Below are 21,816 nucleotides of genomic sequence, written 5' to 3'. Positions count from 1 at the left end.
TCAGTATTCTCTGTTTCTAGACTTTAGTTCATGTAGATATCCCTTACTTAGATCACGGGATTTTATTAAGTGCAGTCTCTTGGTTCGATTACGGTTGTAGTTTACATTCGGAATGTAATGTGACATTCTGTTTTCCGACGCCCTTTTTTTTTGTTTATCGTTATCTCTCTTTTAATTGATTTAGCCACCTGGATTATTTTTGGTAAAGAGCTTTTGTTTGTCTTTTCTATGTTATCTACTGCTACACGAATCCATGCTGAGGAATGTTTTCACTTCTTTCTTTGTGTTGTGGCCGCTTTATTGCATATGAATTATTGAGTTTTTGCTTAACTTCGTATCTCCACTGAGTGGAGACAGAATTATTCGTTTTTTTGTCCTGTTTTTGCTCAGTAGTGTAGGATATCTTCTCTTTTTCTCTTTGTTTTTGAAGATTTCATTTTATTGATTAAAAAGAAAATGTACCAAGCCTGTATTCTGAATTTAGAGGACTTTAGAATCAAGTTCCAACTCCACTGGTTAAAAGTGGTATTGTAAAAGGCTAAAAGCTGAACATAAAATAAAATTGACGAAACTTCTGATTATATATTGTGATTGAATTAGATAATGTTTTAGATTAATTGGTTGGCCTATCTGGGCCTCCTCCCTTGGGCTGCTTGATAGGTTGTGTCCACCATTGAAGAAGGATCCCTTTGAATTTAATTTTCTGTCACTTTCTCGTACATTTTAGTGGGGATCATAGGGCTGAAATCGCCTTATCATTTTTCGGGGATTTTTTTTTTTCACACTATAAATACCCCCACCTCCATGAGGGATCATTACTTCTCCATTACTTAACACTATTATTAATATGAAGAAATTACACCACACCCATAACTGTGCGCTTGCACATTCTTTGATTCTCAACTTGCCAAAGAGGCGGTAGAATATCTCGTTGAGCTCTAATTCATGCCAATACTTCTTGTAGTCATTATTTTGAGAGAAACATCCCCCTTCCTATAGTAGTTGAATTAAAAGTATAGTTGATTAAACTTCCGTTTAACCAATTAAAACTAGGATGGTCTACTTTTTATGATGAGTTTAAAGCAAATGTATTATGCAATTTGAAGGTTATGCCAACAATGCGATCCTATGATCCCTGCACTATCAAGATTTCTAGATAAACCCACTATTCATTTCTTGACAATCTCTTTGAGTACCTCAACACCCCGCATCCTTAGGTGAGTAATGCAAGCACCATCAGAATTGATTTTATCCCATTCTATCCAAGGCGGGTTCCAAACAACATTGAGTAAAGGTGTGAGAGGAGGCAGTGCCTTGTCCTCGCCGTCGAAAGAGTTTCTCCTTTGATTGAAGACTTTGTTAAGTTCAAATTCGTGTGTACGATGAATGTGGACAGACAGATAAGCCAATGCGGCTTCTTTATGAACTGGGTTTTTGTGCTGAATTTCCAAAAGAGCTATGTGCTAGTTGGGAGAGGAATGACCCAAATAACTTGGAGTGATTGAAATTGAAGGTTAGGAAGATCCGTTCAGGTGCTGTGCATTGTTTTGTTTTGGTTCCCAACTCTAATTCAACCACCATACCTGTGTGTATACGATGGAACCCAAAATTACAGCACTGATTTTATTATCAATGGAGGCATAGCCTCCTTTACAAACACCACCACCGATTGACACTAAAAAAATACTTTCCAAGCTCATCCTTAGAACCAACAACCTTAAGCTCCAAGAGATCCCCAAATCCCCAATATTCAGTCAATACATGTATACCTTACTCCACACATTTCCCTCCTTTTTATCTTATCCTCTAAGAATATTCTAGAAGAAATTCACTAACTAACTCTCACTTTTAGCCCCATCAATACTTCTCCTCCAAAACTCACGTTGTTCTCAAGGTGAAAAAAGATTATAGGTAATGTGAGAGAACTTCTACCGGGTCCCAATGTTTAAAGCACCTTAACTTCAAGGAATGACTCAAAGAGAGACCCACCATACTAAGGACGCTCAACTAAATATATTCGATGTCCTCCATTCCTTTACCGTCGCAGAGCTTCCCTTCCCTTTTTAGCTCAAGTTCGCAAGTATCTACCAACATGCACGGCTATGGCAGACCTGGTTCGGTGAAGAAGACACCTCACATTTGAAGTATAAATTTTCACGCTTCTTGTCAATAAGCTCCTCCTACAACAATCTTTGGAAGCACGCTCCCTCCCTTGCCCACTTTAGCGTTAGGGCTGGAATTTCCCTCTCCTTCATGGTTTGCAACCACAGACCTTTTTGTTTGAAGAGTTTCATTCACCCCAAGCCCGTAATTATGATCCATGATTCCTGCTTGGCCATTATTTCGTGGGTTGGTATTAGAAATTGAGCCATTGAGCAAGAGATCCACTGATTTTGGCTCATGGGTCTTTCTTTTCTCTTGGTCCATTATTATTTTCAGCACCCGTTTCTCAATTTTTATCATGAAAAGTTTTGGGCCTTGATACTTAATGCATTGTTTTTTTTCCTCGAACACCCATTTCCTTTGGGTTTTGGCCCATTAGGTCAGAAATAAGAGTGCAAATTCCTTTAACTTGCATATCTAATAAAGGTGTTATTCCTCATGTTGTACCGATTAACAATAATGAAGAACAACACATGAATGATACGACTAACCACAATGAAGTTGTAATGAATGAACCAGATGAACCCATGGTGGAAGAACCACAACAAATAGCATTAATGAGGTCTCAAAGAGAAAGGAGACCCCCTATTCCTTATGATTTTGTGGTTTATCGACAAGAACATGCATTTGACTTGGGAATAGATAACGATCTAGTTTCATTTTCATAAGCCATGAATTGTGATAATTTTGATAAATGGTTAAATACCATGAAAGATGAGTTGAAATCCATGGAACATAATGAAGTTTGGGACTGAATTAACTAAAGGTTATAAGAGAGTTGGTTGCAAGTGGGTCTTTAAGACCAAACATGACTCTCAAGGTAATTTCGAACGACACAAGGTTCGACTTGTTGCAAAAGGATTCACTCAAAAGGATGTAGTTGACTTTCAGGAGACCTTCTCACCGGTCTCTAAGAAAGAATGGGAACATAGAAGAAGATGTGTATATGAACCAACCAACGAGGTTCGTAGAAAAGGGAAACAAACACATGGTGTGTAAACTTAAGAAGTCTATATACGGACTTAAATAAGCTTCCAGGAAATGGTACCTTTAAGTTCAATTATATCGTTGTCTCCTTTGGATTTAAGGAAAACACCGTTGATCGGTGTATATATCTAAAGGTCAGTGGAAGTAAGTTTATATTTCTGATTTTGTATGTTGATGATATCTTGCTTGCAACTAATGATCTTGGGCTCTTGAATGAGACCAAAAAGTTTCTCTCTAGTAACTTTGAAATGAAAGATATAGGTGAGGCGACCTTTGTGATTGGGATAGAAATTTATAGTGATAGATCACAAGGATTGTTGGGTATGTCTCAGAAACCATATATCAATAAAGTTTTAGAGAGATTTAATATTTTGCCTGTTCCAATTCAGAAAGGAGACAAGTTTAGTCTCATGCAATGTCCTAAGAATGATTTGAATGAAAGGAAATGGAAAAAATTCCATATGCATCTCTTGTTGGGAGTTTAATGTATGCTCATACTTGTACAAGACCAGATATTAGCTTTGCAGTTGGAATGTTGGGAAGATATTAGAGTAATCCTGGTATGGATCATTGAAAAACTGCAAAGAAAGTTCTGAGGTACCTGCAAGGAACCAAAATCATATGTTCTGAGCACCATATGCATCTCTTTTTTTTTTTTTTTTTTTTAAAAATGGACCCCACCATGATGACATGAGGAAATTTCCCTCGAAGTACATTGCCCTTTATTTATTTTTAATTATCCTTTTGTTCTCCGTTTAAGAATTCATTAATGATAATTATGGGATGGACTAAATTTGGCCCCCCTTGTCATGAATAAACATCCTTTGAATACATGACAGACAGACTATAATTAAAATGAAATTATTCTACCATAGAGAAGCTCTTAGACTGTTGGAGTTCGTTCGAACTTGCCGTAGATTGTTCGAGCATTCTCCTTCCTTGGGAATATGATTGCTAATAAACTCAATGAAATATCACAATTTGTTTTTCCATTAAATAACTGTTTAGATTGAAAATTTTCATTGTTTTAGTCAAATTATTTTACAAGGGAGCGAAGTTATAAAGTATATATTTTTAATAAATTATGATTATCTATATAATAAAAAAATAAAGATTGTGTTCGTAATTAAAATTTCTATAAATTTGAGGGAGGTAGTTATTATTAATATGATAAAAAAAATCGAAAGTTATGTTCAAAACTAAATATTTATATAAATTCGAAGGGAGAGAATTGTTTACTCTATTTTTTTTTTCTTTACTCACGCACTATTTTTATTATTTTAATGAAATTATTGGTTGTGCATGTTTCAAACTCAAAAACGAAACATTGACATGATTAAGAGTCCGATACTTATATATCACAGACCAAAACAATGTTGTTAAAGCGCAAAGCTAAGCTCGTGAAGTTATATTTTTAATTTAAAACATTGAAGACAGCCACCGTCCAGTGAAAATAGTCATTCTTAATTTACACAAGCAAACAAATTAAAGAAAAAAAAAAAATTATTTGTTTACATCCATCATAAACTCAGTGTTCAACACGTGGTGCTCTCTCAGCCATAACACATACTTTATATTTGAAAATCCAAACTCTAATGACGATCACATTTCATTCAAAATTATCGAATTATGCATATGATACTTGAATATGAGAATAGGATTAAACTGAATCAGAGGTGGCGGCATTACATGTCAATTGTCATAGTCATCAAAATCCACCCCTCCTCTTTTTTATCCCATAAAATTCCCATCACTAACATAGCATGAATGTTACCATCTGCTGGACATTCATGTTAAGGCCATTACGTATTTATAATATCCCGTCTACTCTGTAAAGTGGACCAACTATTTTGTTCCCATACTAGTCACCCTGGCATCATTGCATACTATAATTAATCATGATTGATGCGGGTTTCGAATAATTATTTGTTAATCTAATTTATTAGAGCTTAAACCTTCCCACTTCGGTTAGCTAAATAATTTTTTTATGAGAAAAACATTTGTCCTTTTAAAGAAGGGTTTGTTTTTTCTAAAATTACTTTAGATAATTTTATCTAATGTTCATCGAAACGACGTCGTTTTGGGACGGAAATTATGGTGTTTTTGTAATTTTAATTTATTTCAGGGTTATAATAGTCTTTATCATTTTAATTTTTAATTTTTCAACCTCAAAACGACGTCGTTTCAATGAACATTAGATACAGTTGTCTAAAGTAATATCATAAACTTTTTCCCCTTTAAAGAATGATTGTTTTAGTAAAAACTAGTATTTTTTAATTAAAATTTAAATTAAAAAATCTCTCATTTTCTTTTTCATGACTTTTATTGTGTATACTTTTTTTCCTCAATTAAAATGACACAATTCTATATCCTTTAAAAGAATAAATATTAATTCTTTTTTTATATGCGGAGGCAAATTATAATATTTGCTTGATATACTAAAAATCCAATTTAAAACCTTTTTCTAGTCCCCACTCCATTTAAATAGTTGAACTAAAACTAAAGGTAGATGACAACAGATAGACATCTGAACATATATTATAAGAAATATAAAGTAATGTTAAAATAAGGTCACGGCCCTTTTCTTTTTGGGGCTTTTATGACAGCTTATCAAATAATTTGCATATTTTTTTCGTTTTAGCGTTTATGTTTAAATAATTTGCATATTGGAATAGGATTTTCATCAAATCCTCTTGAAACAGTGACATAAGATTTAATTAACTGCACAATTAATTATTAAATTTATAATTATAGTCAATCAAAGTAGGAATTGGGTTTTATAAGTTTTCCAAATTATAATTACACCAAATCCTGACAATTCAAATTTTATTTTTTTACTGCAACATATAATTTGTATTATTTTTTTAAAGAAAAATAGAACCCTAAGATTTATAATCTGCTTCTAGCTGCAGCTGAAAAGTGGCCTCAAACTTGCGGCGATGGAGAAAAACTTCAATATACGGGACACTGAAATCGGTATTTTTTTTTTTTTTTAAAGATTTTTTTTTTTTTTTTAACTCATATTGTTTCTTTTATATTTTATTTTAAGTCCTAAAAAATTATCATCACACTGGCGATGATAATGTGTTCATAACCCATTTAGGCGAAACCAGATAAGTTCTGGCACGCATTCGTCATCCAACAAAGATGACATGACAGCTATACCCCTCCTGCTATCGTCATAAAATTAATGCTGAAAATCACTATTGATAACTTTCTTTTGTTTTAGGGGATAATATATCTTAATCTGTTGCTATTTTATTATGCTAATATTTCTTAGCCACTAACTTTGATGCTTCAGTTCAAGCCGAAGTTTATTGTTAAAACTGTTAACTTCAGCTTATTCAAATGCAACTTCAGAGTCTAGAGAATTCCATTCTTTTTCAAGGTAAAGTTATAATTACATCTTTTAAGGGATGATCAATAATACACACACACACTCTCTCTCTCTCTAATTAACATATTATATTACAAAAATCTCCTCTACTGTAAAATGGTATTAATTAAGATGTCACCAATTTTGCTGTGCAATTTTTATATTGCAACATCCATCAATATATGGTAAAAAAGCAGAGTTTTTTTTTCTACTGTAATTTATAAAAATAGTTCACTATAAATATAATTTAAATTAAATTATAATAGGTCCTTAAAGTTTTAATTTTTTTTAATTAGTTTCAGGATTTTTGTTCTAAAGTTACTTTAGATAGTTTTATCTAATATTCGGCAAAACGGTGTTATTCTTGGACCGAAAATCATGGTATATTTGTAGTTTTGATTTATTTCAGGATTATAATAGTCTTTATCATTTTAATTTTTTAATTTTTCAAGACGTCGTTTCGATGAACATTAGATAAAATTATCTAAAGTAACATTAAATACTTTTTTCATATATATATATATATATATATAATAAGTATTTACATAAACAAGATTGGTTGCACTTAAAAATTTATATTTTTGATAAAACATAATATACTTATAACAATTTACAATAAACAATATTTTGATTTAAATGGCTTAACACTAAAATAATTATTATATCTATATATAAATGAGAGGGTTAATATTCAAATAAGTTGTTATGGATGGAGAGATATAATAAGACAGTAGTACAGTTAAATATTGTTATGGCTTCTTTTTAACTTTTTCCCATGTGCTGTGAACTTAAACAAGATAGAGTTAAGTGGGAGGAAAGTGCAGAAGGGAGAAAACTATTGGTGCAATTGATGAAGGTATATTTATATCAAAAGAAGAAAGCTTTGGGATTTAAAAAGAATTATATGAAAAAATATGGGTTAAAATAATTTTTTTTTCTTTTTTAATAAAATCTCGTAATACTAATGAAATTTCCGCAAGGAGGACCCATTAGTAAAACACAAGGGCCATAGCGACCAATTAGGCTTTGCCAAATTAGTGACAGAGTGGGCACAAAATGCAGTACACCCTGGAAATGTTGCTGTTCAATTCGTCATTCTAATTTATATCTCTACATGCAATGCCTTTTGCAATTTCCACACTTGCCCATAACACCATGTTGCCATTGATATACATACAAGAACCTTTTTATGTCATGGTGGGGGCCATATATATGTGTATTACATTACATATATGGGATATATTTTTCTTATGTTGTAGGAAAAGAATTACCTCATGTTGTAGAAATAAAAGTATAAGTGGGACCCACATGTAAGAGGAGAGAGAAAAAAAAAGTGATGGGACCCAACCCTTTTTGTGTGTGTAGGAGAGATGTTTATCTCATGTAAAATGAGATAAACATAACCCTACATATATATGTATAATCAAGAAAGAGCCGTTGGAATGGTAGCACAAGGGTGGGGCCATGCAAGCGAAATCAAGCTAACAGGGGCGGCAAAAAATTATGTTAATCATGTCATTGTCACTATACACAAACAAAAACCACCCCGTTTTAATTAATTAATTCATTTGCATAATCTCTCTCTTTCTTTTCTTTTCGTTACTTAAATACGACACCACACCACTCTTTACTCAATCCACAATCATCTACACACAGAGCACAAAACTAGTTACTATAGTAGAAGTAACCAAGAAAGAAAAAGAAGAAGAAGAAAAAAATGACTAAAGATGTTGAGGTTCAAGAACAAGGAGAATACTCTGCTAAAGACTACCAGGAACCCCCTCCAGCGGCTTTGTTCGACGCAGAGGAGCTGACAAAGTGGTCTTTATACAGAGCCGTCATCGCTGAGTTCATAGCTACCCTTCTCTTCCTCTATATCACCGTTTTGACCATTATTGGCTACAACAGCCAAACTGATACCAAAAAGGGTGGCACCGAATGTGATGGTGTTGGCGTTTTGGGTATCGCTTGGGCCTTTGGTGGCATGATTTTCATCCTTGTTTACAGCACCGCCGGTATTTCTGGTATGCTTCACCACTTCTCTCTCACACACAAAAAACGGAAAAAAAATTGATGTTAGGAGAGTTCTGTTGGAATTCTAAGTGAGTACTATTAAACTCTTATATTGGTTTAAAATGATCAAGTGACTTCAAGGATCATAATTTTAATATCTTTAAAATTTTGGGTTGGAATATAATACAAAAATTTTGGGCTTATCATTTCTCAAGCTGCTTGAGACAATGTTATCTTCGACTACTAAATCATAACCGTACAAAAATGGATCATGGTGATAAAGGAAAAGAGAGAAAAAAGCAATCATAACCATTCAAAGGTAAATAAATTAATATAAGGAAATAAATAAATAAAATGACGTAATTTTGGAGTAGCCAGAGATAACATTGTCTCAAATAACTTGAGAAATATTTTTCATATATATATATATATATATATGAGAAATGTTATATTTACAAATTTTTTGTTTATGAACTACACTAAGTATGACTAGTCATACTTAATATATGACTGGTCATACTTAGTGTAGTTTATAAAAAAATTTTATAAACAGATCATTCTCTCACACACACATATATATATATATATATATAAATAAAAGTATTTTTGTCTCTGCAGTAGAAATATTCTGTCATAGATATATATTTATCAGGATTTAACGTTAAATTTTTGTTTTTTTATTTTAAAAAAAGGTCAAATTCTGCTGAATATGTGTTTGTAGTATATAAATCTTTCTGTTATAGCTGTGAAAAAATGGAACCTAAGTTGTTGTGTTACTCAATAATTTTGGCTAATAGCATGATATTATATTTCTAAGAGAAGTTGTAATTGAACTTCTTTTATATGTGATCTTGGTTAATTTGATGGATGTTATATATGGAACATATATATGTAATTAGAAATTAAGAGTATGTGTGAACTTGGTATTGTAGGAGGACACATAAACCCGGCGGTGACATTCGGATTGTTCTTGGGACGCAAGGTTTCTTTGATCAGGGCTTTGTTGTACATGGTAGCACAGTGCGCTGGTGCAATCTGCGGGGCTGGACTAGCCAAAGCCTTCCAAAAAGCATATTATGACAGGTATGGAGGTGGGGCCAACTTTGTTCAACCTGGCTACAACAAAGGTACCGCTTTGGGTGCTGAGATTATTGGTACTTTTGTTCTTGTCTACACTGTTTTCTCTGCCACTGATCCTAAGAGGAACGCTAGAGATTCACATGTTCCTGTAAGTATATTAATCTTAACCATGTCCCTTTTAGTCAAAATTCATCATGCCCTTTTTGTCTAACTTTAATTTTCTTCACTAACTAATATTATCTTTGGTTTGTGAAATAATAAAAAGGTATTAGCACCACTACCCATTGGATTTGCTGTGTTCATGGTTCACTTGGCTACAATCCCAGTTACTGGTACTGGAATTAACCCAGCTAGGAGTTTCGGAGCAGCTGTAATCTATAACAAAGACAAAATCTGGGATGACCATGTAAGTATCCATACATAAACTAATATAATCTCTCTCTTTTATTTTTTACCAAAAGAAAAAATGATGTTGGAAGTTATTAGTGTTGAGAAAAAGTCTAATTTTGGTGATGTGTTTTCTATGATCAGTGGATTTTCTGGGTTGGACCAATTGTTGGAGCTGCAGCAGCTGCATTCTACCACGAATACATTCTTAGAGCAGCAGCCATCAAAGCTCTTGGATCTTTCAGGAGCAACGCTTAATTAAGCTTGTGAATAATGTGTTTCATGGAGGCTAAGGTGTTTTCTCAAAGAATAATAATTGAAACTCCTATGTTATTGATGAGTGCCAGTCTGTCTCTGCTGGTCCCTTTTTAGGCGTTTTCGTCTTTTCCTTTTCAGCTATTGGGGGGGGTTTGGTGAAAATGTCAAAACTAAGGAGCCATGAAATTGTAGATAAGCATGTTTGTGTCCGAGGGTGTATTTTGTAACCCTTTTTCTGTCTTGTTAATTTCCGTGTATGTATTCCTCATCATGTGTTTGCTTTTTTCTTTTCTATCTCGTGCATCCTTAGTCATTTTTCATTTTGTAAGTGGTATATTCATCATCTTCTGTTTCCAATTCAACATCAAACGTTGCGTGTTTCTCTAAGCTTTATCAATTATCATGTACGTAACCTTGACTTCAATACCATTATCTATATATATGCTTGTCCTTTTATACTCTTAATTTAATATAGTGATGAAATAATTAATAAGTGAAGCCTTCCTCTTCCTCTTTTAATTATTCTTTCAAGTGGTATGGCATTCTATTGCTTTTTTCTTTTTCCTTTTTATTAACCTAGTCATTCTATTATTGAATTACTTGAACATACATCTACAAATCGAAGAGTGTATACACTATAAACATCCCTTAATTTTTTTTTTTTAAAAGTATTCCAATTAATTTATTGCTTTGCAATTAATCCGATTCGGAGCGGGTCCAGGATTAAGGCTTTAAACTTTTCTCACAAGTGAGACCGGAGAGATTCGAACACATGCTTTCACCTCACCTGCTTAACTCTCATAATTTTGATTGTGATTATTGGGATGGAGAGATATAAGAGGAAAAAAAATGTAAGTTTATACAGTTTTAGGTCTAATTCTTGAACTTTCCTTTAAGATATTTCTCTAACTTTTCCTATCAATTTTTAATATAATTGTATATTTAGAATTTGAACTCAAAAATCACTAATTAAACTGGAATAATTTCATGCCGTTGATGAATATCGTTAGTACCAGTTTTATGCCTAATTCTTGAAGTGTCCTTTTGGTTTCTACTAGAGTTAGGTATGTCATCAACCATCTTAGGCTTGAAAAGGGAAAATGACAAACACAAGTTTCCTTTTGGAATTAGACAAAACTAGCTATGCTTTTACTCCTAATTAACTAAGGGAAATGAGTTCGTATTGTTACAGAATTTAAAGTAACATTCCTGTAGATACAAAACAGAAGAGAGAGAAAATCAGATGAGTGAAAAGAAAAAAAAACCTTGTGGACTCTGCATTAATATTGTGTGTGCAGGAATGAATAGTATTTTTCCTATTACGTAATACATATATAACCCATTAATTACATATATAACCCATTAACTAATTAACCCACTAGCTCATATGCGTAACTATAAGCTTCTTCAACCTTCAAATTCATCCATTGGCCAAAGAACCAAACATTATTACTGTTATATCTTTTTTTTTTTTTTGGGTAATTAATATTATTACTGTTATATCTTTACTTGCAATTATTGTCTTCAACTATAAGGAGTCTAATCTTGACAGCTGTTCCAACGTTGATGATAGATTTCTGTTGGGATGCTTATCCCAATGTATATTAAACTATAAGTACTAGTGGAAAAGCTTAGCATCATAATTAAATTACCATTGTACTCAAAAAGCTCCCACTTTTTAAGATTATCTTAGTTAGTTTTTGTGGTGGTGCTTATTGATGTGACACTAAACTTTGGATTTTTTTAGAATTCATCGCAGTTGCTGGGACGCTATAATATAAGAAATGAAAAAAAAAAAATAAGAAAGAAAAAGTATGCATGTTAGGTGAATGAATAGCTTCGGATTCCTTGCTTGTGTATCCCTCATTTCATATGAAAGATTGGTGAGCTAATATACCTTATCTTCACCATATCTTATGTATTTAATATTTTGTGGTCATTTTCTATGTAGCCGATTAGGTATGTGTGATTTATTTGATGATTCAATTTTCAGCACAAAGGCATTCGTTGTCGTAATACTATTGGTAAACTCATTTTTGAGCACATGTGAAACTTATCATATACTTAATTTAGAAAATTAACATTTCAAAATGATATAAATTAATAATCATTGCACAAATGAAAGTTTAAAAAATTTCTTCAAAATTTAAATAGAAGTAATGAAATCTTATATTGGTTAGAAATAAATTTAAGTGATAATTATATAAATGAAAGAACCATAAATTTAATGCCTTAAGATTTTAAATTAAAATATAATATCAAATTCATTAATTATGGTGGATTGTTGCTTACTTCATCTAATAATATTTCTCCTCTATTATAAACTCTCTGATTGATATCGGATTTGTAAAGTTTGTAATAAAGTTAAAAAATACTCAAAAGAACTAATGAAGAATTTAGAAAGAAAATTAAAGAAATTTTTTTAATAAAGTTGAGGTTTTGCGGCATATTCTTTTCCGAAGCGGATATCCATGGCTAGGGATCATGAAGGCGATGGAACATTCAAGAATTTTTGAGTAGAACAGTCGTAATCATATAATGGTGAATAAGTTAAGCATCTTAGAAAAAAGCAAGATACTGACGGATTAGTAATTGATGGAACTTTTAAATTTCAATAAAAGGGAAACGAAGTTCCATCAGTCCCATAATAATATTTCTTATGATTACCAAAAAAAAAAAAATTCTTATTATTAAGCAACTACGGAAGTCTCTCGAACCAACGAGAGATATCGGCTTAGACTTCTCGGGTTTTGGGCCCATAGAAGTTCCTTTTTTTTAAACCAAGTTGCTTTCTTTAGATTGAATTGAGATTGTTAGGGTAACTTGTATTGAGTTATATTTTTAATTTTTAGGTTTGATGTTTGTCATTTTAAATGATATAAGTTATGTCATTTTAAATATATGTTATTTTAGGAGAAAGATAGATACAAGGAACGAAAATCATGGGAAAGAAAAAATGGATGATTGTTTTCAATTTAAATTTAAAAAAAATAATTTATTTTGTGTCTATATCTTTCTTAAAATAACACAACTTTATGTCATTTAAAATTTAAATGACAATGATCATGGAAATTTTTTTTACAAAAAAGAGCAAAGTTGTAAAATTCCGAAGCGGCGGGTTCGACCCGAAATCCGTGAACCGATTATTTGACTGGTTCGATTATCATATTGGATCAGCCAAGTACTAGACCTGTTGTGTTCTGGCATGTTTTGGTGAAAATCGATTACCCGATCGGTTAACCGTGACCCGAGCCGGTTTATTTAAAAAAAATATTTTCAAAATATTTTCATAATTGACATATGTGAGTGATCTGTGGTTTATTGACTTACATATGTTTTGTACCGACAATACTAATATTATCTCAGTTATGCACTACGCAAGAAATTTTGATGTAATTTATAGTTAGAGATGTCGTTTACTGAACCTAAAACACCAATATCACAATCATTATATGTTTGTTTGATCATTTATTGGACAATAATATTTGTTTTTTATATTAAAATATTTAGAATTTACATTATTTTTTTCAGCTATTTTGAGTATGTTTATAATTTTTTTAATATGAGTTATAAATTTATATATAATCACCGGGTCGTGTGGTGCAACCAGTGGATCACTGGTTAAATCAGACCCGGTACCTCGACTGGGTCGATAACCGGACTGATTTTTAATAACATTGAAAAAATATTTAAATGATAGTATATTTAAAAAAAAAACATAAAATACTGCATAAATAAAAGAGCAAATAACTTTTTTTCAAGACCATTTCTTGTATTATTTAATTAAAATTATTGATCTATATCCAAGTATATCACCCCTTTTGCTGATGATATCTATATATTCTTTGTGGTTTTTTTATTTTTTATTTTTGTGTGTGTCTATATCTTCAATTCGATATCTGTTCATTTGCCATACATACTATGAGCTACTGGGCTCAACTAGTGGATCTAAGCTTTTGGGTCAACGGACTTAAAATTAAAGCCAAAATGCTAAACCTACACACCTTTTAGGACCAAGCCAGTCCCAAAAGGCCCAATGGGTCAATTAGCTACCTAAAATTCTATATTGCATTTGGTATATTTGTCCCTCGTTAATTATTTTGTCTAACTTTGTTCCCTTTTTAAATTTTCTTTCTAAATTAATTTTCTATAAAATCAAAATGATAAAATCTAAAATTTATCTTCATGCGCTATAAATAGAGAAAATTTTTACATTATTATTCACAATCAAATTAATTAAATAATTTGACAATATACTAATATAAAGCTTTTTATATTAACTGTGTATGAAAATTAAATTCTAAAATTTAACTATTTAAAAATGTTCTACTAAATTTAAAGTATGTGAGCAGCTACATCAGGCATAAGGACATAACTCATGATCGCCGATACAAGTTGTGGACTAGTTTAACACATAATTTAACGGATTAATTATGGATTATTCGGTTGAAAACACTATAGAGCAATAAAAAATTTTTAAGGTTTGAAAAGTAAATGAATAACTAATAAAGTGAAACAATTTCCTTTTTAATTTTCCTCTCTTTATAAGTCATTTCACACAAACACATTCTTATTATTGAACATTTTTCTTTATTTCTATAGGGAAGAGTTTCAAAGATGCTAGAATTTTTTTAGTCTTAGGAATTGTTTTATCATCTTTGTATGTACTTGATGGCTCAGAATGCCTCTGGACGAGAAGTTCACATAGAAAAAAATAGATGGTACTTAATATATATATATATATATAGAGGGACAACATGAGGTGTTAAAGAATTTAATACTAAATCCTAAACCTTAAAAAATTTAATACTTCATCTGAGAGTCGTTAATCTTGTCTTGATCAAATGAAAGAGGAAAAAAAAAAAATACAAGCACCATAAAAATCTTACTCCATGTAAATCAAAGGATCAAGTTCATTATGTGTAAGACTTAAGCGTGATTTTATTAAACATATTTTGACTTATATGCTAATATTGGCGCTTCAATGGGGAAGGATTAAAGAGAATCACAATAACCATCCAGTTTTCCTGCACAAAGGCATGCGATGGTAGTGAACCGAGCAATACATAAAAAGAGAAAGCATGAAGGTTGGCATGATTTTAATTAACGTCATATCATATTCACACATATGGAGTGGCATTTGCTATTCAGCTCTTGCATGCGCTCTGTGCCTTACCAATAATATGGCGGGCCAGGGCCTTTGCTGCCCCTCTAAGCTAAGGCAACCCTATGCTTTAATTACTTCAAGTTTTCCCACGTAGCGAGAAAGCAAAGCACAAACCTTTTCACTAATAACATAATAAGCATACACATTAATTAAGCCTCCTCCTAAGCAATTGATGAATTTTTTTTTTTTTGAAAAAATTAAAAAATAGCATTTGATTACTAACACAATAACACGTGTGGATGAGACCATGGGAGAGTGAGTTTATAGCTTAGTAGTAAGATACTAATATGGTGATTAAATACCTACATGCACTGAATAGTGAATACTATGCACAAATACATTTTTTTTTTCTTCCGTTTCTTTATTCTTTTTCAAATGGATGAATATGTTTTATCGTAAAGGATGTCAATTAAAGATCCAATGATGTTATCCACTAGTCCTTGCTTACACACATTGTATGCATTAGAGTATGGTACTCAAGAACATAAACCATGAGAAAATAAGCACTCAAGTTATTGCTCATGAATACGCATCATTCTTACTTAGAGCCGTCCCAAGACGCCTCAAATGGAAAAATAATCAATAAACTCTTGTCCATTACAAGAAGTTTTATGACAGTAATGCCACTGCTGCTCCAATCAAGCCATTCATTTATTGAATACCAGATCAAAGACCTTCATGCGTGGCTCCAAAAAAAAAAAAAAAAAAAAAAAAAAACCTCATTTTATTCTTTTACAGACCTTAAAAACTTTCTCCAAATCATCTACACATAATTAACATATGACCATGGGCAGTTTGGGAATTACAAAGGCTTCCATGTTGGGATTGGGGGTCCTCTAAAGCAAAACCCATTATTCTGCTTCACTCTTCATTAACCTCCTTTTCCCACACATAAATTCTGGTCCAAGGAACAACCACTTACTCAGGAACTCAAGGCATTTATAAAAGCCAGTGCAACCCACCCACAACTTTTCATCCAAAGGCTACCTCCTTATCAAAGAGACAAACATGAGTCCCATTGGCTTCTCCTTCCTCTTCCTTCTTTCTATAGGACTTCTCTCTATTGCTTCAGGACAAGAAAGAGCCCCTCATGGGCTTGTTTATGAGAATCCTGTAGCTTTTCCACCATCAGCATATGACTTCTTTCATCCCAATGCACGAAAGCCTGAGACCAAAGACCCATGTATTGCATCCAAGTGTTCACCACTGCCTCTAGCGGCTCAAGTAGAAGCCACTCAAATATATGAAAACAAAGCATCGGCATCACAAAATGGTTGGAAACATAAGAGAGTTGGTGGTGTAGCTGCTGGCATTATCTTTGCCATTGCTTTTAATGTGCTTTTAGCTAACTGAGTCTACTATATAAGGGTCTCTCGCCAAGCCAACATGAGTCGAGCCAATAGTAGTGTTCAATGTCAAGCTTGATGTGTCTCCTATAAGTACATCAACCTTAACTTAGAACAAGGCATAAAGATTCCACCTCTCCCCCCAAATTCCTCAAAAATCCTTTCTCTAACCATATAACTGCCTTTGTAATGTAGTTTTTTTTTTTTTTTTTGGGACAACCTTGTCTCACTTTCTTGTTGCTCAGCACTAGTTCCATTTTCTGCTGTTTATGTTTAGCCAACGTATCTGTGGTTATGATAGTGATTAATTTCGAATTATAATATGTTCTTATAATTATCAGTGTCATGTGTTTCCATTTTTCTTATTAACAACTAACACTATTAAGATAAATTCAATTGAAAGCAACAGATACAAAATAGCAGGTACCAAGGAACCTCGAACACATTAAACATAAGTTATGAACATGAATATAAGACAATTTTCCTCCTCACCTCATTTCCTCCTAAACAGAGGAATTTGAAATGTTTCTCTCGTCCATGATATTAAACCTAAAACTTAATCTTATCTCCCTTATCACATCAATATCATCAATATCAGATAGTCCAGTAAACTATATATCAAGCACAAATGAATTCTTCTGCACAAATTCCCGCCACTATACCTTTTCTACGGATTAAGAAGAGCTAAATTAAAGATTTTAATAAGAAAGAAAAGAAGAAAAAAGCAGATTCATGTTATTTGTTCGGATTTGGATATTTGACTTTTGACTTCCAAAAGCAAACCATTTCTATTTGAAAGAACCAAATTAAAACTATGGTAAAGTGACTTATTCTTCAGAATCTATTCCATCCATTTCCCCAAAGAACTGATCAATTTCTAAACTAATGCTTCATTCATAATATAACTTTGATTTCTTAGAACTTGAATCTAAGAACTGTCCAAACTCCAAAGCGAAAAAATCACATTAAGACAATGCCAACAAGTGTGTGAATCATTAAGTGCATTTTATTGACAGCAGGCACCTGCAACCTGCCAAGAGACCGCCATTCCAGACATAGAGGAGCCTAAGCAAATTGTAGGTATCTAGAATTCTAGATCCATATGCGGAAGCAACATATGATTACGGAAAAATAAAATAAAAATTACATTTGCATTCAAAAGCGGACATTCGTCAGCATTGCTCGTGTGCACAACCGTTTAACATACAATTAAGAGCGTCAAGGTAAAAAATAAGGCCAAGTCTTCATGTTTTAATATCACATTTAGAAAAGATAGAATTAAAAATAGAATCACATATAACATTTCTACCACCCACGTGAGCTTAGAAACTTAATCAAAGATCCAAACATCTGATCCAAAGTTTTGTTCCATAAATGTACCAATTCAGAATGTGACTTCTCCCCAAATATGGGTTCTCTACTTAGGCAGAGCATGAAAGCTGAAAGGTTAGATTTAAAAGTGGCAAATCAAACTTGAAAATTGTTATTTCAAGGTTGACACTCCATGATAGATTGAATGCTCTCAGTATTTCAAATATAAAGTTACTCAGACCAGTGGACTTTGAATTAGATGGCAACCTTCCAAGTAACACTATTAAGATTAATTCAATGTGAAGCAACAGAATATACAAAATAGCAGGTCTACCAGAGAATTCAACCATATCAAACATAAGTTATGAACATGAATGGACAATTGTCCTACTCACCCAATTGCCCAGTAGAAAAACGAAACATAGAGGAATCCACAAAACAGTTTTTGCGTTTAGAGAAGCTTATCGTCCATGATATTAAACCCAAGACTTAATCTTATCTCTCGTATCACATCAATCAAATCAGATTTTCCAGTAAACAATACAGCAACCACAAACGAATTAATCTGCACAAATCCTGGTCACTGCATCTTTTCTACAGATTAAGAAAAGATAAATTGAAGCTTTTAAAAAAAAAACATATAGAATAAAAGCAGAATCATTTTATTCTTTCGGATTTAGATATTTTCCTTGGAAGAGGAAAGGGTTTCTATTTGAAAGTACCTGGATCAAAATAAAGCAATAGTGAACTGGCTTATTCTTCAGGGTCTATTCTATCTATTCCCCCAACCCCAAAGAATTGATCAATTTCTATACAATATCTAAACTAATGCTCCATTCAAAATATAGATTTCTCCTCAAAGAACTTGAACCTAAGAACTGTACAAACTCCCAAGCAAAAGAATCTGTTACGACTAGATTATACAAGGCGTAGGAAAGAAGTAGAAAGCTGGTAAACTGAATTCTGTTAGAGGTTTAAAGGTGGAGGGAAGTTTGTTGCTTAAATAGAGGAATAGGAATGGATTCTGATCATCTTTGAAAATTAGATTGGGCATTGGGCTGGGAGAGCTCTGAGTCTCTCAAATACTCAGCAACTATCTTTTCGTTTTCTCTTGTCTTTTTTCCTTCATTATTTCAGTTTGTCACACATATAGTAGGGTCAATTCATGCACTGTAATGGGCTGAGTTATTATTGATTCAGCTTCAATCAACATAATTTCTGTTTCATTTTCATTGAAACCTTTATCCATTGTGTTTGGGTTGTATCAGAATCACATTACAACAATGCCAACCAGTGTACGACTCAGTTAGTGAATTTTAATACAACAGGCACCTGCAACATGCTGAGAGAACACCATTCCAAACAGAGACAGTATGAGTAAATTCTAATATTCAGAAATTAATAGTTCAAGGGGGAACAAATCAGGTATCTAGATCCATATAAAGAAGCAAAATATGATAATTGCAAAAAGTTATTACATTGGTCTTCAAACATCATCATTCATCAGCACTGCCCATGCGCACAACCGTTTAACATACAATTCAGACTGCGAAGGTAAAAGTAAGGCCATGTATTGCATGTTTTGATATCACAAATTCACAATTACAAAAGATAGTATAAAAAATAGAGCCACACATAAACATCTCTACCATCCACGTGAGCTCAGAGACTTTATCAAAGGTTCAAATGTCTGATCCACAGTTTTGTTCCATAAATGTGCAAATTCAGAACGTGATTTCTTCCCAAATATGGGTTCTCTAACCTGGCAGAGCATGAAAGCTGAAAGTTTAGAATTTAAAAGTAGCAAATCATACATGAAATTTGAAAGTCAAGGGTGACACTCCATAATAGATTGAATGCTTAGTATTTCATATATAAAGTTACTCAGGCCTGTGGAGTGTGGACTTTGAACTAGATGGCAAACTTTCCAAGTATCAGAATGATAAAACACATGGAAGTACAAAGTTATGGAGCAAAGGAGTGTAAAAAGTAAAATTGAGCTAGGTTTTATCAACTTCCAGTATACTTGTAAGTTTGGCAACCTAGAACAACACATGATGTGTAGTATAATATAGTGTAATATAATTACACGGGTTCATTTAAAACCAATCTCAGTTAACTGCACCTTATAACTCATTATAATTCTTATGTAGAAACTTCATATCATGCACAAAGACAAACATGAACATCTAATTTTCCGTCTCTCACTTTGAATCACTGGACAAGTCAGAATCAACACAAAAGCGTGGGTATATAGGCAACTCCATAAACAAGCTAGCAGCAAGGTGAGTTATTCAGCGACTAAGACACTGTGAAGATATGGAAAAAGATCCTTTCATGTGTTATTTAATATGACCATGTTATGTGGAAAAATCCTAACCATACAAGGGTAAATCAATGGTGATAATTTTGTAACTACCTATCCCAGTATTTTTTTTCTCTTCCCTTATTACCATTGATTCACCTTTGTATCGTCATGATTCTTTCATATGACATGGTCATATTAAATAACACACGAGAGAATTCACTCCCATGGACATATTAGTGCTCTATCAACACAACAATTCAATTGTTATTTGTTATTTTTTCATTTTTATTTCTTAGAAAAGTATGCACTACATAGCCAAGAAAAAATTGACAGAATTCAGCCAAAGTTTGTCAAAATTCAAAGGTGGTTATTGGATAAATCAAAGTAGTGGAAACCATTCATTCATTCAAGATTCAATAATAATGTAAACTAATTTTGGCAAATTTTTTTTGGCTACATAGTATTTTCCTTTAAAAAAATGAGAGAAATACCTCCTCAAACAAACAGTATGTACGAGACAATAACATAATTAGAATAGAGAGGAACGAATGAAAGGATGAATATGAAGAATGGGAAAGCGTTTAACCTGAGAGTGAGATTGGGAATTGGAAATAGAAGAGTAGATGTATCTGCGTTGCTCCAACACAACCACCCCCGTCAATACAACTCCCAGTGAAGCTCCAAGAAGCCGTTCCTATGTCATGCATTTCCCCCAAACATTTCAACAAATTCAGAACCCATCACCAATTTCTTATTATTTATTTATTTATTATTTTTGGGTTGAAAAAAAAAAAAAAGACACAGACACAGACACAGACACAGACACCAACATAGAATCCTAAATTGAAATTCCAAAAAGAGTTGATTATGTTAGAGCAATACCTGGGTGAGAATGCTAATCATCATTTCGTTTCGTTTTCCTGCAACAGTTTTTGTTTTGTCGGAACAATATTCCCTCAAATCTTTCAAATTACACACCCGCAACCTAACAATCACTACACATTTTACATTTTTGCTATGTGAAGAGGCTTCGCTTTTCGACGACGTCGTATTGGAGGAAAGCTTGTTGGACTCTGTTGAAACAACCCTTGGCCCAAACATTATGCAATTGAATAAATAGTTTTCTAGCCCATCTTTTTTTCTTAATGAAAATTCATACTAAGCCTTTTAAAATTCAAATCTAGTGGTTTACTAAAATCCATCTTCACTAGTTCAAATCTAATGGTTTACTAAACTTTCAGTCAAGCTACGTGTGTAACAAGTGAAACCAAGATTTATAAAAAATTAAATTCATGTGACTTTATTTTAGAAAATTAATAAATTCATATATACTTTAAAAGGAATTGATGTTAACATAGTGAGTGAGAGTTACTTTTAACAAATTAAATGAGTTACACTCAAGAGTGAGTGTCTTCAACTT

The 21,816-nt window shown here is 32.6% G+C and overlaps 3 protein-coding genes across 3 annotated transcripts; 2 read left to right on the top strand and 1 right to left on the bottom strand.

Annotated features, from left to right (window-relative positions):
• The first annotated feature begins 8,145 nt into the window (after positions 1-8,145).
• Positions 8,146-10,621, top strand: LOC133302967 (aquaporin PIP2-7-like). Its single transcript, XM_061502790.1, has 4 exons — positions 8,146-8,550; positions 9,472-9,767; positions 9,885-10,025; positions 10,151-10,621. Exons 1-4 carry the CDS (start codon positions 8,244-8,246, stop codon positions 10,262-10,264), a joined length of 858 nt encoding a protein of 285 aa, XP_061358774.1. The 5' UTR covers positions 8,146-8,243; the 3' UTR covers positions 10,265-10,621.
• A 5,818-nt stretch (positions 10,622-16,439) lies between these two features.
• LOC133302959 (uncharacterized) lies at positions 16,440-16,784 on the top strand. Its single transcript, XM_061502778.1, has one exon. It carries the CDS (start codon positions 16,440-16,442, stop codon positions 16,782-16,784), a length of 345 nt encoding a protein of 114 aa, XP_061358762.1.
• Positions 16,785-19,520: 2,736 nt separating this feature from the next.
• Positions 19,521-21,398, bottom strand: LOC133302978 (uncharacterized). The gene is made up of 3 exons (XM_061502803.1): positions 21,279-21,398; positions 20,983-21,090; positions 19,521-19,850 (listed from the first exon to the last, which is right to left on the bottom strand). Exons 1-3 carry the CDS (start codon positions 21,300-21,302, stop codon positions 19,734-19,736), a joined length of 249 nt encoding a protein of 82 aa, XP_061358787.1. The 5' UTR covers positions 21,303-21,398; the 3' UTR covers positions 19,521-19,733.
• Positions 21,399-21,816: the final 418 nt, after the last annotated feature.

Source organism: Gastrolobium bilobum, unplaced genomic scaffold (assembly GCF_033153095.1).
Source record: "Gastrolobium bilobum isolate Gb01-03AN ecotype WA unplaced genomic scaffold, APGP_CSIRO_Gbil_v1 utg6923, whole genome shotgun sequence".
NCBI classification, from domain to species: Eukaryota; Viridiplantae; Streptophyta; class Magnoliopsida; order Fabales; family Fabaceae; genus Gastrolobium; species Gastrolobium bilobum.
Note: the sequence above shows the minus strand (reverse complement) of the source record. Positions and strands in the feature narration are given on the sequence as shown.